Genomic DNA, 13,865 nt, shown 5'->3' on the forward strand with positions numbered 1-13,865 from the left:
GACATGCTGTGTGAGATTTGCGGGATCTTCGACGGTGGCACCTGTGGTTCAGGTGGCTTGCGGGGAAATACTGGCTGCTCTCTGTCCGTCCTTTGTCGCTGGGCACGAGGGGACCTGCACGGCTTGGGAAAGGAGGAGGGGGGACGTTACGGCAACGGTTTTTGGAGGGTCCACGGCAGTTCGAGGACTACACTGCGCGATGGCTGCTGCGAGTCGAGGAATGCTTTTAGACGCGGCGACTTCACGGAGATGACGGGGGTGCTACCCCAGCGGCGGGTGAGAATGTCGTGGACCCGGGGAACCTGCGCTGAATGTGGACTCGGGCGGAGATGCGCTCTCTGCTGCTCCCATCGGCGCCCCGACTACGACGACCACAGGAAATCGTTCCGGCATGGTTCTTTGCCCCCGCATTTCTTCTACGACAAAGCACGACAGGTGCAGCCGATGCGGTTTGTCCTGCGTGTTCATCGCGTATCGCGGGAGAGGGGCTTTTCCTTAGCTAACACGGCATCGCACGACATGCAAGCAGCAGGAGGCTCGGGATGGGCAAAAGGCGAGACACACAAGAATCCTTCGCGGAAATTTTCTTGATCCTCACAACTTTACGCGCGATTTCTGCTCCTAGGAGACCCACGACATGTTGATGCCACAAGATTTTATCGTGACACGGCAGCACGGATGGGGAGAGAAAGGTTACACCCCCGGATTTTATGTCTCGGCTGGGTGAGACCCTGGAGGATTTCCTCTTTTGGCGGGGGAAAGGGAAGCTGTGAATTCTGTTTTCAGCTCCAGGTTCGTGGTGTTTATCTGACTAAACTCCAACTGCACGGCCGTTGGCATGGACGGGCGCTGGAATTGAATTTCCTGGGGAAATGCGCGATGAATGAGTCGGGGGCGGGGACGGCATTCATTCGTACGACGGTGAGGCGTTTGATTGACGCGCGGGCTGCAGATGGAAAGTCTGATATGAAGGGGCCTTGTTTGGCTGACCAGTCAGGTTTAGGTTTGGGGGTTGAGTAGGATCAGGGCAACATCAGCGGCGACGACGACGACGATGAGGCGAAAAGCACAACAGGAAAAAAAGTTCGTTGGGCTGGATGGAGGCATGCCGGGAGCTAGCCGCTGACGGGGGAGGCTGGCGGAAAAGGGGAATTGAATTGGAGCTCGGATGTTTTTGTTTTGTTTGCATGTTCACTGAAGAGCAGCAGACTTTCAGCGGATTGCGGGGAAGCGTGTAGCAGAGCTTTCCTGTGCTTGCTTGCTTCCCCTGCCCAGTCTTTGAACAAAAGGCTGATTTTTTCCGGTCATGGCGGGAAGGAAATGCCATGTCTAGGCGCCCATCGCCAAATACACCGCGGAGGATTACTGGTTTCCCTCCTTGTTGGGGAGGATGCGACATTGGCTTTTGCCTCGTACGCTTGTCTACTTCGTCTGATTTTCCTCATTGTGGAGGAGTGCAGACCGAGGAGTTGACACTGTGACGGCGAGCATTGTCTGATGGAGGGGAGGTGCTCTGAGAGATAGCGCCCGCCTGTGGAAGTTTTCACGGTACGCTTGAGTGGAAGGGTCCAGCAGTCTCTTCTTTGGTTCGAATAGGAAAGCCGACATCAGGCCAGTGTCGCTCTCTGGATATTTCGGCATGGAAAGGTGGGAACGCCATGGCTTACGAGCTGTGGTTGTGCCCTTTGCGCCGCGCCGCCTTCTTACCTGCCGTGCATGAAGCCCTGGCCTGGCCTAATTGCGTAGGAGCACTCTTATTGCAGTGGTCCAATTTTTACAGCATAGGTAGGTGGTGGGTTTCGTAATGATGCAGATGGGCTCACTTTGGAGGGGAAGACGGGAGTGAGATGTGAGATGGGAATAGTGACAGTTTAGCAGGTGGTTTACAGCGAGTATTCTGTGGGTGGTCATGTACGATCATGTCATGTTGGTCGCATCTGGCGCTCGCCCATCCCAAGATGACGAGCTGGACGGGCGAGATTGACTTGAGGTCATAGGGGTCCTTGGGATCGTCGCGTTGTGAGTAGACAGGAAGGGTTTCGCGGATGGAAGATGGGAGCTGTTTTCCCTGATTTGTGTCGTTGATGTGCGCGAATGAGGGCATGCATTGGACCCTTTGGGCGTAGGTGGTATAGCTCTCTGCCTGCTACGAGCGTGGTCTTTTCAGGGTCCGACGATCATTTGAAGATTGTGGCTGCGAGCGAGCGAGGGAGGGTGGTGCGTAGGGGACGGGTTGGGCGACAACGGCGAGACGCGAGGCGAAGATGTGTGTGGTTTGGATGGGTGGATTGATGGATGCGGGAGGTGGGAGGTGGGAGGTGGGAGGTTCGTGATGGTGGTGGTGGTGGTGGTGGTGGTGGTGATAGTGAAGCGAGTGGACCACTTACACTGGCGAGGGAGGTGGTGTGAGCTGAGCAGACGAGAGGTTTTTTCTTCTTCTCTTGGTGGAGGTGTTGGTTCGTTGTGGGGACGCCCCCCCCCCCCCCCCCCCCCCCTCGAGGAGGCGTATTGGACATGCAGGATGCGGAATGCGGTCTTGGAGGGGATGCGAATTGTGCGTGGGAGGATGGTGGTTGTGGTTGTGGGTGATGAGTGCAGCGCAGCGCAGCGCATTGCAGCTTTACCACGGCGAGGTAAGGTGCGGTGGAGGCTCCCCGATGATGAGACGCTGTTATCAAGGGGTGAAGGGCCTGGCCTGGCCTGGCAGGGGACGATGGGCGATGGGGATCCGGGGTGTCATTGTAGATTTACGCGTCCTAGGCGGGTTTTTGGCCCTTTGTGCGGCGGCTTTGAGATGGTGTTTGATACCTATCAGGCTTGAGTATGGCGATAAGACTTCACAATTGTCATGTCGACTGGTGCTGTCTTCAAGTTGATGCTTCAGTCTACGGCTACTCGGGAAGTGATTGTCGTTCGTCGGCGGGAAGCTAGAAGCTTTGCCAGCAGATGTCCAATGCCAATCAACACGCTATCTGACTATCAAAGCCGGTTATCCTAAAGTTCTCCTGCTGCCTCTTCTTCAAGAAAGGGGACAGACACCACAAGGCACCACACGGACAGACGACGGTCTGGGTGTTGGCGGCGTGCAGGGAGGAAGTTTATTCTTGTTGGGGAAGTTTAGTCCCCTTTTTGCTTGCTCGCTGGCTGTTTAGTGCTAGTTCAGTGTGTTTAGTAAGGTCTTTTTAAGGTGGTGGTGGTGGTGGCCAGGTGCTACACACACCCTGCCCGGTGCTTGGGCACTATTGTCAGTGCGGTGAAGAGCAGACAAGAGTCAGGGAGCGCTGGCGGACACAAGTTCAGCTATTGTTTCTACGGGAATAAACAACTCGATGGATGTGGGTGGGTGTGGTGGTGCTTTGACGGTGCGACTGCCGGGTTCGGAGGCTGGAAAAGGTGGTTGACGGATGGCGGACGGGGTCGAACAACGAACGGCAGATTTGGGGGGCTTGCGTGCTATGCTATTCTGGCAGCTACGGCGGCCGCCGCTTGGTTTTTGGGCTTGTGGCGGGTGGGAGGAGCTGTTGCTGGCTGGTTTCGGTCGAGTTGTATGTAGATGGGCTAGTGATGGTGAGAGGGGGGGGGGGGGGGCGTGGTTGTTGGATCTGGTGGTGGTTTTTTTGTGTTTCCTTTGTTTGGATGTTAGATGGCGGGATCTTGCTAGATGGGCTAAGGGGTTTAGAGGGACATGGCCCTTTGGATGTGGATATGGGTACAAGAGGCGAGGCGAGGTGAGGCTCTGGATGCGAGGTTGGAATTGCTTGGCTTGATGATGCGATATCATCGTGCGTTTGATCCGCGATGAGATGCGGCCTTTTTTTTTTTTTCTCTTCTTGGGGATACAGACTGAGGCTGCTGCAGGTTGGAGGTTTAGAGAGGCTGGACTGGCCGGGCGAGCTGCGACAAGAGACAAGGGGGCCACGGGGGACGGAGATGCTGCGCGGGTTTTTGAGTGAAGATTTTACAGGGCGCAGAGGGTTCGCAGCGCTGGCTGTGCGAAATGCTCCGATCATGACCGGGGTTTGGTTCATTGACGAAAAGTGCGATTGCGAGAGTGGTTTTGTTTCTTTGCCAATTGACCAATGTTGTTGCTGCAAGACCTATCGAAACCCAACAGGCCGATGGTCGGCGAGTCTGTGTGGTGGTGGATGCTGTTGCCTTGGAGCGTACGTAAGATGGCGAGAATTTCAACGCGGCATTATGAGGACTGGGAAGAGGCGAGGCGCAACACAAGGCGGGTGTATGTGTCGTGCAGAGGGAGAGGCGAATTACGTGCATGAGGAAATTATTGAGATATTTCGTCCGCTGCGGGTTGCTGTTGCTGTTGGGGTGGATATCTGGCTCCGCTCAGATACGGATGCGGGTACGAGGGGGGAGGGGAGGAGCCCAGGGCCTGTCAAAGTTACAGATGCCATGTAGCAGGCAGGAGGCGAGGAAGAGAGGGGCTCCGGGCTTCGTTTAGAGAGAGAACGTTGCATCTTTGGCAAAGTCTTTTGATCTTGACGCCGGGACGGCGATGGATGGATGGATGAGTGGCTCCGGCCGCGGAGGGGCTCTGCTGTGGTTTAGGTAACAGTAGGCGCTGGACGTTTGGCATGTTCGAGAGGTCTTCATTTGACAGGAGGCCTTTGTTGATCTGAGAACGGTGCGTCGGCCGTGGATCAGACGGGGTGCTGGGGCTAGGCGGCAGGGCTCGGTGTGTAGTGAGGAGAGGAAGGATTTGATGGGCTCAGTCTAGACCGTGTCAAGATGCGGGCAGAGGTGGAGGCTCCGCTGGTGCAATGTGTGTGCACTGCGAATGGGGCCTTTTGGGGCTGGGCAATGTTGAGAAGGAGAAGGAGAAACGAGACGATCAACACAATCTAGGTGAGTGTCGGAACGGGTCCTGCGGCATGGGATGGGGCCGTAAGCGCGGAGGCAGATGGAGATGGTGAGATGGAACTGGAACCTCGAAATGAACGGCCGCGTCAAATCTGCGGCCTCGGTGGGCTGCGCTGCCCTCTCGGAGAGAATGTGGATGTGTGGGTTGCGTGTGTGGTGGTCTGCGGAAAGGCGAACGGACGCGTCGATCTCCGTTCGTTCGTTCATTCAACCCATGTCCACCGCAAATGTCGGACAGAATACTGCTGCGAGTGTTTGTCCTGTTCCAACACCCCCTGCGTGAGCCTGGGTGCGTGCTGTGAATAGAAATGCTGTTGGTGCTGTACCCGCAACTGTGCTTATGCTGCTGCTGCTTCAACTGAGACAGAGAGCTCTTATCTCCAGGCCCCTCAAGGCATATCCGTAAACAGATCCGGACAGACGCATCGTGTCTTGTCAGCCAGCCGTTGCGTCTCCATTCTCCAGAGAATAGACTACTTCTCACCCGTCTCCGCCTCCGCGAGGAGAACGATAAGCAACCGCTCGTGCATCCGCCCTCTCTCTCTGGCCAGAACGCCCCAACCCCGCGAGATCCGGTTTTCCGAAGCTGAAAACCGTTCCCACTACGGGAGACGACCAGCAGCAGTTCGCAGTTCGAGATGTTGAGGCTGCTTGAGTGGAGCCACCGAACCACGGCCACATCATCATCATATCAGACCGGGACGTGGTGGATACGACGCACGGCGTTGCGCGGCGAAATATCGCATACTTGCCATGCCTGCCCCGTTGGCGCTACTCGCTTCTGAGAAACTTACACAATAACGGACTACATGTCGCACGGCTTTTTCGAGATGCCAACCTCGCCTCAGTGGAGCTTTTGCCATGCGCGCGTTGTTGTGCGTGCGGTGTGATGTGGATGGGGAACTAGACTACTGCCAACGTCGGTGGAAATGAGATGTGCGCATCCATCTAGTTTTGCCTCTCCCTCCCCCAAAAAGGCAACAGAGAAAACTCTGTGCGCTCGCTCGCTCGCTGTTATTTTCTGCAGCGTTGGCAGGGTCCCTAGTTGCATCTACACTCTTAGAGGCTGGGCTGGTTGAGTTGGTTGGCTGGTTGGTTGGTTGGGGGCGTCTGTTCCCCCGACCACCCCGGTGCTTCTTCCTCCCAGTCTCTCTCTCTCTCTCCCTTGGCCGTGGTCGGGAGGCGGCTAGCTTCGCGCGAGGCTGTGCGTTGTTTCCTGGGTCAGTGCTTGCGTTATCGGGAACAATGCTTTGTTGAGGTGGCCTGTCTCTCGCGTGCGTGGGCTTATTGTTTTTGATAATTGCGTCGTCAAATTGGTTTGATGTTCTTCTCGGTCAATTGCGACCCATCCATGCCCCCCCCGTCTCATCCCAGATAGTCAGCGCGCATCGATCCGCACCGCTTTGAACCTGGCCTTGTAGCAGGCGCATCGCGCTTTTGGTAGGTACCGGTACTCTCCCAACAAGACGAACAATCTCGGACGGTTGTTCAGGGAAATTTTTCGAGACGGAATGGAGGGTCGGGAATTATCATCCTATCCTGACACGCCGGCGTGCCGGTGTTTCTGGCAGCTTCTGTCTAGGTCTGAAATCGACTGCTGCAGAAGTGCTGCGACGGCCTGCGTCGACGTTCTAGTTCGTCAATGGGTGTGAGATTGATACCCAAGGAGAGGGGGCCGTTCTTGAAGTTCTGCACGGTAGGTCGCGCCTGCAAGAAGACGTTTCGGGGTCCTCGAGGCTGCCTCGCATTTGCTTATCACACCTCACCTCTTCAGATTTCGAGAGGGTGTCGCCGCGGCGCTGCTCCTTGCCATACACGGGCACACCCAAAGGACCCTGAGAGGGAGGAACGTTGGAGGGTTGGTGGATGACGCCAGTGATCGTCCCGCAGTTCTAGACCGGCTCGCCCCCTCCTCTCGTCTGCTCCGCCAGTGGTTCGTTCACAGTGCTGCTGTCTGGTTGGCTGTGCGGTCATCGCCCTTGGCTTCGAGCTGGACTGGACGTCCGTTGCGCCTGAAAAGAGGGGACTGCACGCCGTTGATCGTCGCTGAATGATGTGCTGTTTTTGTGGAACGGGGGGCGCTTCGGGGCACTGCAATGGGTGAGGTGAGGACGAATTTCTGTGGGTTAGCTGGGGGAATAGGGGTCCTCTGGTGAGCTGATCCGGAGGATTTGTGATGCCAAGGGCGTTGCCTGGGAGGGTGATTCTTCACGTGCTTCTGGGTGCGGTTGCGAGATGATAGGCAGGAGATGTGAGACCGCTGACGTCAAACCGTTTGAGAGGGGTTGAAGATATCGAGATTGCACGCCTGTCTTGAGGCCCGAGGCCGTCGGCGGGATGATGATCTCGGGCAGTTTTGCTTCTTGTGCGTGAGGTTGTATCGGATTGATGTAGGATGACGGTCGCTCGATGTCTGAGGGGATCGGCGACTACAGCTGAGGGATCTGGCGTTCAGGTCTTCATCGAGGACTGGTGATCCCGTCTGACACCAGATGTAGTTGTAGGATATCAGGTAACACAGAGTTGCTCATCGCGCTGAATTCTCCGAGAATTACTGAGATGCTAGTATTGAGGTATCAGCTCAGGCTCGGTCGATCTCATGTGAAAGATTTTGTTTCGAACATGTGCCTATTCGGAGACGTGCTCGCCCTTCGTGATGGGATATTGTAATGTAGAATGAGATGACGGCATATTCCGAAGCACTCATGTGTTGATTGCTGGTAAAAGCTGCTGTCTAGGGATCGAATAGCATGACAGCAACTCGAAAGCTGTTGGCAGGATACCACAGAGTTTCAAGCAATCCCAGACCTGGGTGTGTAAATAGAAAGACATGAACTTTGATCGATAGGACAAGACCACAACAAGAGCTGTAATGAGGACCTCGAGGTGCCTTTGAGTCCACAACTGATAGAAACTTTGAACGGACTCACTCTTACCTTTGGCGGATCTTCTAGTCAATATGGAACTGGTCGTGAATGAACAAATTTGAAAAGACATATCAATTCCATCTTATTCAATACATCAAATGTTCAGGTGTTGTGGCAATCTGGTAAACTCCATCCTGCTCAAAGTTCACAATAGCCCGATTTTCCAATCTGATTGTCCGTGAGAGTCTCTGTCTGAGTGATTTCATCTTTGTCCAGCTTCCAAATTCCTAGGTGTTGGAACAACCTTACAGCTCCGTTGCTCATACTGTCGATCTTGTCTTTTGGGCCCTGTCGCTGCCTGCTCTTCAGCCGTTTCATTATTTTTCCTTTGCCGCCGTTGGCGGAATGCCGGTGTACTTTGGTGCATCTGAGTCTCTTGACACCACCCATGACCGACTCATTAGTCTTCATGGAAGATGGATGAGGCACAGAAAGGGATAAGGTAGCCGGGTCGGCTCCTTCTTCAACGTTTACGTTGAGATCAACATCATTCTTCTGAGTAGAAGAGCGATGATAAGCCTCTCAGGCTTGTGATGCCCACAACTGTAGCCATGATTTTGTGGGCACAGCGTGAAAGCTAAATAGTACACTAGCATTCCAAGTAAAATAGCTAAGGACATGCAAACTTCGGCGAAGAGAAGTAAGCCGGTGATCATGAAAACTTCCATTTCACATGTCATTGCCGTTCCGAAAGGTACAGGATGCATATCTACCTTGGCTGGCCAGATTGTAGCACCTTGTTTCGATTAGCATCCAGTTTCAGATGTATCCGAACATTAGCTTACGTCTCTTATAACTTATCTTTCTCCATCTCGTAGTCCCATGCTTCTTGGAACCATACTTCGCGTACCACTTAGCCACATGGTCCTTGGGCCAATATTCATACTCCATATCCTCAGCTCCATCAACCTCTGGATGTATCACGACAATCTTGCCAACAGCAATGCCATGAACTGCCCCTTTGAGAATTGGTTCTTCGATATCTTGATAGTTCGTCAGCCCCGACGGGTGAAAGCGAACGGGCGGCGGAGGTGCCAAAAGCGTGGTGATATCTCCCTGGGCAATTTTCCAGGCGAAGATCGCGGAAACACCCTTCATGTATCTGGTCCATTGTACGCCCGATTTGTAGATTCTCCTGCACTTTGGATGGGTCCAGTTCATCAGAGGGCCGGCCCATGGCGCAAGTGAGCGTTTGCATCCCGCGCCGCGTTGCCCATTCTTCGGCCAAGTCATGATCGACGCCGCTCCAAAGAACCTGCTTGTCATCAACCCATATCTCATTGAATTGACGCATGATATTGTCCGCCTCCTTTCTGGATAGATATTTGGGGCATATGATTTTGAGTAGCCGATTGTATTCGGGAGCTGCTAAATGCCAATGGTAGAATGCATCAGTTAGTTCATCCATTTTCGGCGGAATCCTCGTGAAGTTTCGTTACGGCGTTGAATGAATCAAACTTGAGGCCCCCTGCGGCGCGTTGAGTTTTATTCGTCTCTGTCATGACGAGCTCGCATTTGGATCTCACCTCGGAATCAGGAGACAGTTGTAACAAACTCGGTAGATTGAGTGTATCCATCACGCCATCAGGCCGCTGTGATTGGACATACCCCGCAGTTCCAGAAGTCAAACGTGTTCTAGATTTGAGAGATGCTATCGTATAAGTTCTGTCACGAGATTGAGTTCCATGTGGGTTCTCGAGCTTCCCGCCGTCAGAGATGTGGTCGTGTGAGTCAGGAATTGTTTACCCGCAAGATTTCTGAGTTTGTGGGGTTTGGCTTTGCGGAATCAGGATTGCCGATCTGAGTTCGCTGTTCGGTTTGAGTGATGCGCATCTGTTGATGCAGGATTTCCGTCGTCCCAATCTTCTCCAATCGAACCACGCTTCTGGGACTGTACCCGAAGCTGACCGATACGCACTACGAACCCTGCTGAACTAGCTATAGGCAACCCATTGAGCCTAGAATAGGATGACTGGACGGGATATATAAGTAAGAAGCTAGGTAGGCCTTTTGAGAATTTTCAGATACCTTTGTTTGTGAGCCATTCGCAAAACTCATGCCCGCTTGCGCAACAAAGACCTCTCCGACATAGCTTGAGTCTTGAAATCATGATATAAGGATTATTTGAGTTTCCTGTGTAGTGTGATTGAAATCGGCGAATGTCCCATTTATGACACTGAGTTTGGCATCCAGTCGAATAGACTGAAAAATTGCGGCTTGGGTCTGTTATTGAGCATTGGGTCTCGACAGCCTGTCTCAGATAAGTTCTGATAGACCAACAAAGTCCTGCAGAGCGAAGTTGTCGTCGCATTGGTAGAGCAGGGGTATGAGAGCGACGGCACGGCGGTTAAAGGCGGTGGTGCCATGGACCAACACAGATGAAGCAAACATCCAGGGGCTGCGGTGGTCAAGCTTGGTGAGGTCCCTGGTTGAGGATTCCGCCCCAACCCAGTCCGCCACCTTCTTCTCTCTCTCAAGACTTCCCACACATTCTGCTCCCCGCATTTCCTTCCATCCTTTGATCTATCCACATCAGCTCAACATAGTCTGCCCCGCCCGCCGTGACCGATGGAAATGCGAGGGAAAAGACTAATCACAGTGACGAAATGGAGGGCAGAGAAGTGATTCAGATCCCTCAAAACCGCTGTTGGCAGGTCTTCCCCGCTGCAAGACGGCTCAAACTACACTGTTCGGCGGTGGACTGACGTTGTGTCCATTTTCAAAGATTACCAGAAAGAACGAGATGCCAATGCCTGCTAACGAAGCGACGAAGTTTAATGACGAGTGGTCAGACGACTCTCAGTCCTCTTTGGACTACATGCGGGACCTTGAGCCCGACCCTTTGAACGAAAACATCCTCTGTACATGCAAGGTCGATGACTCTGACTCCTTGCGCGAAGACGACGATGCTGGCAGCGATTCATCCGAGATGCGAGGCTACTATAAGTTAACGAACAAGCCTTGTACCGTCAGATGTTGTGCAGATTATGACGAGGCTGGAATACGGAGACTACGGCGCGAATATCAAAGGGCGGAGCCTTGGTGTATACGTTTGAGCCTGAACGAAAACTACGTAAAGATCGGCGCAGAGTTCATTGGATGGGATGTTGAGCTGACGAGAAATAACATGGCCATGATGAAGGCTTCGAAAGAGGTAAGTCAAGCAAGAATGACTACCAAAGGCGATGGGCTCATGCTTTAGTATCACTCAGTTCAAAGGCGCTGCATGGCTTGAATTCTGCCAACGGCACAACTCAGACCGCTGGATTCGGAAATACTTCGTTTGGGCCACGAATAGCCATGATCGGGACCACATTGACCGAGTCTACCAGAATTTGACCCAGATCGTTGGGAACCGATATGTGACTGTGAAGTCGTCTTGGGACGGAATCCGAAGCTTTAGCGATCTTGTCAAGCCGGACGGTGTTAATATTGTCCAGGCGCAACTATTCCTACAGGTGCGTAGGAGAAGGACCAGGCCTTGTCGTACAAGTATGCTAATTGCTTCAGATACATTTCGTCGAACACGACATCGACGTTGAGGAACGAAAGTATGTCTCGCTATACTACGCGTTTCCTGCGCAACGAGGCTTTTCAATTCGGGCTAGGAACAGGAATGACAACGTCCTGGAACTTGATCCGGATGAATACGTAAGTTTCTGGACACGGTAGACAGCTTGGGTGAGAAACACAAGTATGCATCCCAAGTCAGCCGTCTCCTATGGGTCGAAAATCATGTACTTGGCGATGGGGTATGATGCCTTACGCGACAGCTGAAGGATGCGTTGGTCACCGGTGATAAATGACATCCACCCTTGGCTGCCCATTGGACTTTTGATTTTGGTAGCTGTGTCAACTTTGCAGCATGTGCATTCATTGCATGTTCGATTTGGTATATATACGCTTGAAACTTGAAATTCATGTACAGTGGATGAAGGTCTTGAACACCGCACACCTTCCCCCGGGGCTTCCACCCCTCGCCTGATTGTTTAGGTGCACTTGCCATCAGCGTCGACCTTGTAGCTGCAGCAGTCGTTCTGGCCAAGAGCGGGAACAGCTGGAAAATCAGTTTGTTAGCACCCGAATCTGCAACATAACTCCATGGGAGATGGGCTGATGTAAACTTACTGCCCTTCTCAACACAGGCTCTGGTGGAGTCAGTGCAAGTCCAGCCGGAGTAGGGGTCGCAGTAGGTGCAGCAGTCGTCGCCGCTGGTGCAAGGAGCTATAAAGGAGCTGGCGTTAGTTCCACGCTTTGTATGTTCAGGGAGTAAACATGGTACTTACCTCCAGTGGTGCCGCAGGCGCGCTCGGCAAAGCCGGGCTCCAGGGCGCGGGTGTCGACGGCACCGGCCATGGCCGTGGCGGCCAAGGCAAGGTTGAAGAGAACGGTGAAGGCCTTCATTTTGGAGTCGGTTTATATACACGGACAAAGAGGGACTGGAGGTAGTTCGAAAGAAGGACTGAGCAGCAGGCGTTTTGACTGGTTGATTATGGTGTGATCAGTAGCTCTTGGGATGAGATGGGGGCTGTCTTTATAGAATTTCCCGGCCACTGATGTCTGCCGGCGGTAAACTGATCTGCATGTTTTCCAAGTTCGGATTCGGAATACACCCACTGCCTGGTACCACGTCGGGCCATCTCTAATTGCAACTCTACACAGCTGTTTCGGAGACCTGCTGGGGCGATGATCGTGGATCTTGACATGGATGCAGCGTTCCGATCCAGAAGGCACCCCCGCGAATGGGTCAACCAACGGCAGATAGTGACGTCTGTATAAGTGGAACGTGTTTGTGTGCAAAGTGCTGTGGACGATTATTACCTAAGTGAGAGCTGCCATTGTGAAGACCCGGGACGGACACTACCGAAAAGGAGATATCCCCATGTTTTCAAGATAGACCCGGTCCGAATAGCGGCAGAATGCTTAGCCATTCTTTGATAGGTGACAACCAAGTGCCACCAATGCTTGATTCAACAGACTGGAAAACTCAAATTGAGTGAATCCGGGGTATCACGGCAACTAAGAACCAGCAGCAAGGTCATCCGGCATGACCGGGCACAGTTGCGCCCTATGGCGATGATGTCAAACGTCTCATAACGGAGGCAATAAGGCCCTATCAAGTGCGATTCGTCGTGGAGCAATACCGAGGCGCGGCTTCTATTCAATATTAACCTGCCGCATGTTTTCCGGTAATGTCAATCTAATAGAGACAACCTGCGATATAAATTCCGTGATTTCAGGGGAGCAGACTTTCTTATTCCGGCTGCGAGAACCAACACGGGCGGGGATACTGACTCGCGGCAACCGAAGAGCCAGTGGCCACAGCCAGCCCCTGTTTTGGAATGCCACGCAGCGTGCCGGGCACCCGGCGATTAGCGGGACACACGGGTTACGCGGGACACGAGGGCGTGCTCATGTCAGCAGCCGCGCGACTGTTGTGTTGGTGGAACTCGGCGGCTGTCCTTTGCGTGGGGAAACTCGCGATCTGTCGTCCGATAAGCATTCGATCGACGGTGCCGAACGAACCGGCGTTCATCTGGACTAGCGCCTAGACCGGGTGTGTCATCCACCTTGAACAGGTGACAACATCAATGGAAGCTGATGAAGAGGCTAGCTGCGGCATCAACACAGAAACGTGAGGGGAACCGGCACACAAGATATTGGCAGATCCGGATTCTTTTGTCTGACAGCAACATGAATTAATGAGCTTCGCTGTTTAACAGTCGGAATGTATCTTTCTAGTCTAGGATAGGCTGAACCGTAGACGAGCAACAGGGTGTAGACCTTGTCTTATTGAAGTTGCTTTCGCCTAGTCCGAACATAAATAAACATCACCGCTATCCCACCTTTCAACCGGTCACGGTTGGGTGGGGGTGGAGACATTGGATCCCGAAACTGCTCCATTCAATCGGCCGCCCACGGGCGACTACTTTGACAAGCAAAGAAAGGACATAGCAAGCGCGATGGCCATCACTACGACGGATATGAGTGCCATGGACCACGGATGTCAGCCCGGTTGGACTAAATTGATGGTATTGTCGACCGCCGACAAAGACTTAT

The 13,865-nt window shown here is 53.3% G+C and overlaps 3 protein-coding genes across 3 annotated transcripts; 1 reads left to right on the forward strand and 2 right to left on the reverse strand.

Annotated features, from left to right (window-relative positions):
- Positions 1 to 8,564: 8,564 nt before the first annotated feature.
- Positions 8,565 to 9,038, reverse strand: CGCA056_v007390 (uncharacterized protein; the record flags this gene model as incomplete). The annotated part of the gene is made up of 1 exon (XM_037322639.1): positions 8,565 to 9,038. The coding sequence occupies one exon, from the start codon at positions 9,036 to 9,038 to the stop codon at positions 8,565 to 8,567; it is 474 nt and encodes a 157-aa protein (XP_037180139.1).
- A 1,510-nt stretch (positions 9,039 to 10,548) lies between these two features.
- Positions 10,549 to 11,477, forward strand: CGCA056_v007391 (uncharacterized protein; the record flags this gene model as incomplete). The annotated part of the gene is made up of 3 exons (XM_037322640.1): positions 10,549 to 10,959; positions 11,018 to 11,263; positions 11,316 to 11,477. 3 exons carry the CDS (start codon positions 10,549 to 10,551, stop codon positions 11,475 to 11,477), a joined length of 819 nt encoding a protein of 272 aa, XP_037180140.1.
- Positions 11,478 to 11,794: 317 nt separating this feature from the next.
- On the reverse strand, positions 11,795 to 12,209 carry CGCA056_v007392 (uncharacterized protein; the record flags this gene model as incomplete). The annotated part of the gene is made up of 3 exons (XM_037322641.1): positions 11,795 to 11,862; positions 11,934 to 12,029; positions 12,092 to 12,209. The coding sequence occupies 3 exons, from the start codon at positions 12,207 to 12,209 to the stop codon at positions 11,795 to 11,797; spliced, it is 282 nt and encodes a 93-aa protein (XP_037180137.1).
- Positions 12,210 to 13,865: the final 1,656 nt, after the last annotated feature.

This window comes from Colletotrichum aenigma (genome assembly GCF_013390185.1).
Source record: "Colletotrichum aenigma strain Cg56 chromosome Unknown KSG_Cg56_contig04, whole genome shotgun sequence".
Taxonomy (NCBI): Eukaryota; Fungi; Ascomycota; class Sordariomycetes; order Glomerellales; family Glomerellaceae; genus Colletotrichum; species Colletotrichum aenigma.